The sequence below is a fragment of the Tiliqua scincoides genome, chromosome 4 (assembly GCF_035046505.1).
Source record: "Tiliqua scincoides isolate rTilSci1 chromosome 4, rTilSci1.hap2, whole genome shotgun sequence".
In the NCBI taxonomy this organism is placed as follows: Eukaryota; Metazoa; Chordata; class Lepidosauria; order Squamata; family Scincidae; genus Tiliqua; species Tiliqua scincoides.
This window is the reverse complement of record NC_089824.1, coordinates 78,451,857-78,454,253: the sequence shown is the minus strand read 5'-3', so window position 1 is coordinate 78,454,253 and position 2,397 is coordinate 78,451,857. Positions and strand designations below refer to the sequence as shown.

At 42.4% G+C, this 2,397-nt stretch overlaps 1 protein-coding gene across 1 annotated transcript; it reads left to right on the top strand.

Moving 5' to 3' along the window:
* The first annotated feature begins 234 nt into the window (after nucleotides 1-234).
* On the top strand, nucleotides 235-1,209 carry LOC136648348 (N-acetyllactosaminide beta-1,6-N-acetylglucosaminyl-transferase-like). The gene has a single exon (XM_066624458.1). The coding sequence runs from the start codon at nucleotides 235-237 to the stop codon at nucleotides 1,207-1,209; it is 975 nt and encodes a 324-aa protein (XP_066480555.1).
* The last annotated feature ends 1,188 nt before the right edge of the window (nucleotides 1,210-2,397 follow it).

The window sequence follows — 2,397 nt, the reverse complement described above, 5'->3', positions numbered from 1 at the left end:
ATTTGAGGCATTTGCTTGTTTTTAAAACCAACACCTTGAACACTGTGTACTGTTTGTTTCCAACTTAGGATGGAACCACACTCTTGTTTTCACCTGCAAAGTAGAACAGAGTAGTGAGTGATGAATGGCATAGTAAATGTGACTACAGAAGTCTAATTACTAATTCCACAAAATACCATGTAACCAAAAGATAACATAGGTTCTGCAACTGTGTGACCATTTCTGGAATGGACAATGACTATGAATTTCCAAAGGCATCGCATTGTCTTTTGTTTTATCACTGGTGTTATGCTTTCAATTATAGTTTTGCAATGTAGTCTATCTGTGAAAAACAGCCCAATAGGGTACAACCAGTCAGTAGCCTCCATCTTAACAGAAGCTTGCAGTGCTCTTATTGAAGGAAAGAAGACTCTGGTACATAAAAACCTGCTGCAAACCTCATTTGGACAATCCAGCTGCAGCGATTACGTGACCCAGAACCACTATGTCACCAGACCTCTTTCGGCAGAGGAAGCCATGTATCCTTTGGCCTACATTATCGTTCTGCATAAGCAGTTTGAGACTTTTGAAAGGCTCTTCAGAGCTATTTACATGCCCCAAAATGTTTACTGTGTCCACGTGGACAAGAAGGCCCCGAATGAGTTTAAGCGAAAGGTGGAAAAATTACTGGGATGCTTCCCCAATGCTTTCCTTGCCTCCAAAACAGAGCTGGTGGTTTATGCTGGGATATCCAGGCTTCAGGCTGATCTGAACTGCATCCAGGACCTTGTGAAATCAAAGGTGCCCTGGAAGTACCTTCTTAACACTTGTGGGCAAGATTTCCCCCTGAAAACTAACAAGGAAATAGTGCGCTACCTGAAAAGATTTAAAGGGAAAAACATCACGCCAGGGGTTCTGCCTCCACCTCAAATTATCCAGAGGACAAAATATGTCCATAGAGAACAAGTGTACAGTTTCTTTTCTTTCATGCTGGGGAGTTTTGTGCGGAAGACACCTCCTCCTCATGATCTGACTGTGTATTTTGGCACTGCATATGTTGCTCTATCAAGGGAATTTGCAAACTTTGTCCTTAAAGACCAGCGTGCCATTGACTTCCTTGAATGGTCCAAAGATACCTACAGTCCTGATGAACACTTCTGGGTGTCACTCAACAGGATATCAGGTATGATCCACTTTTTCTACATTGTGGTGTGTGTTTTTAAGCAATGAACAGTGCAATCCTTGAGTTAAACCTACTTAAACCTTGAGGTGTTCCCACTGGGTAAGGATAAGATGGCCTCTAAATCCCTTTGTTATCACAGAATTCAAAGACATTGTGGTGTAGTAGATTTACACCAGACTAGCAATACCATACACCAGCATTATAGTATGGTGGCATAAAGCACAGCACCCCTCTGACACCACCAGCACAGGGGGACAAAAATGGGCAGAGTTATGGGCAGAACAGTGGGACTTAGTTGGAGAATTATATTATATTAGGTTCCCCCAACACAAACATAAGATTGCCTTTTTCAGACATTCACATCATGCGTTAATTGAAATGGTGCATGCAACCTTCCTATGTACAGTTGTATGCAGACAATGCTTTGTACATGCAGTCTGGAACCCTGAAAAAATAGGATTCCAATTAGTTAAATCAGCGTAAAATCTAGCACAGCCAAGGTTATCTTTGCCAGATCACAGGACCATTCTTCCCTGTTGTCTTTCAACTTATTTTTAAGAAGTTGTTTTCCACGGAAATCAACTCCGTGTCCTACTTTATCAGAGACAAGACAGGCTGATAAAGTTCAGAGGGTGAACTCTCAGGACACTTGGTTTTCAAGTTGCTTCATGTGCCAGATAACGTAGGACTATGACTTTCAAAAGTTCATGCCACCATATCAGTTAGGTTGCAACTGCACTTTGAGTGACCATTAAATGGGATGCCATTTAATGACAGTTGAGAGTTGACCCTCTGAACTTTATCAGCTCTTGAGATTGGGGGAAACAGACCATCTGTCTGTTGCTGCTTCACCTAGGCAATGCTGATGGCAGAGGAGGGTTATAGGAGGACCAGAAGAGCAGTGCTTGCCACCCCCCATTCACTGTTTTCCCTCTGTAACTCCCTCCTGTGGCTACTTTTTCCTACCCTGTGCTTCAGACCTATATTTGCTGTGGGTCTTTAAGGTGTCAACAGTGCCCCTTGTCATTTTCCGTATGTATTAGGGACTCTTTCCTGGATCTTAGTCAGCGCTTGGATGCATCTTGAATGAAAGTGGGTTTCAGACAGGATTCAGAGATTGTGAAACATTTGGGAAGAAAGTCCTGGAGATACTTTTATTACGTATTTGTCTGCAGGCCTAAGACATTAAATTTTCCAACCCTGCATTCAAATTCAGGGCTTCTTAAGACTTCATG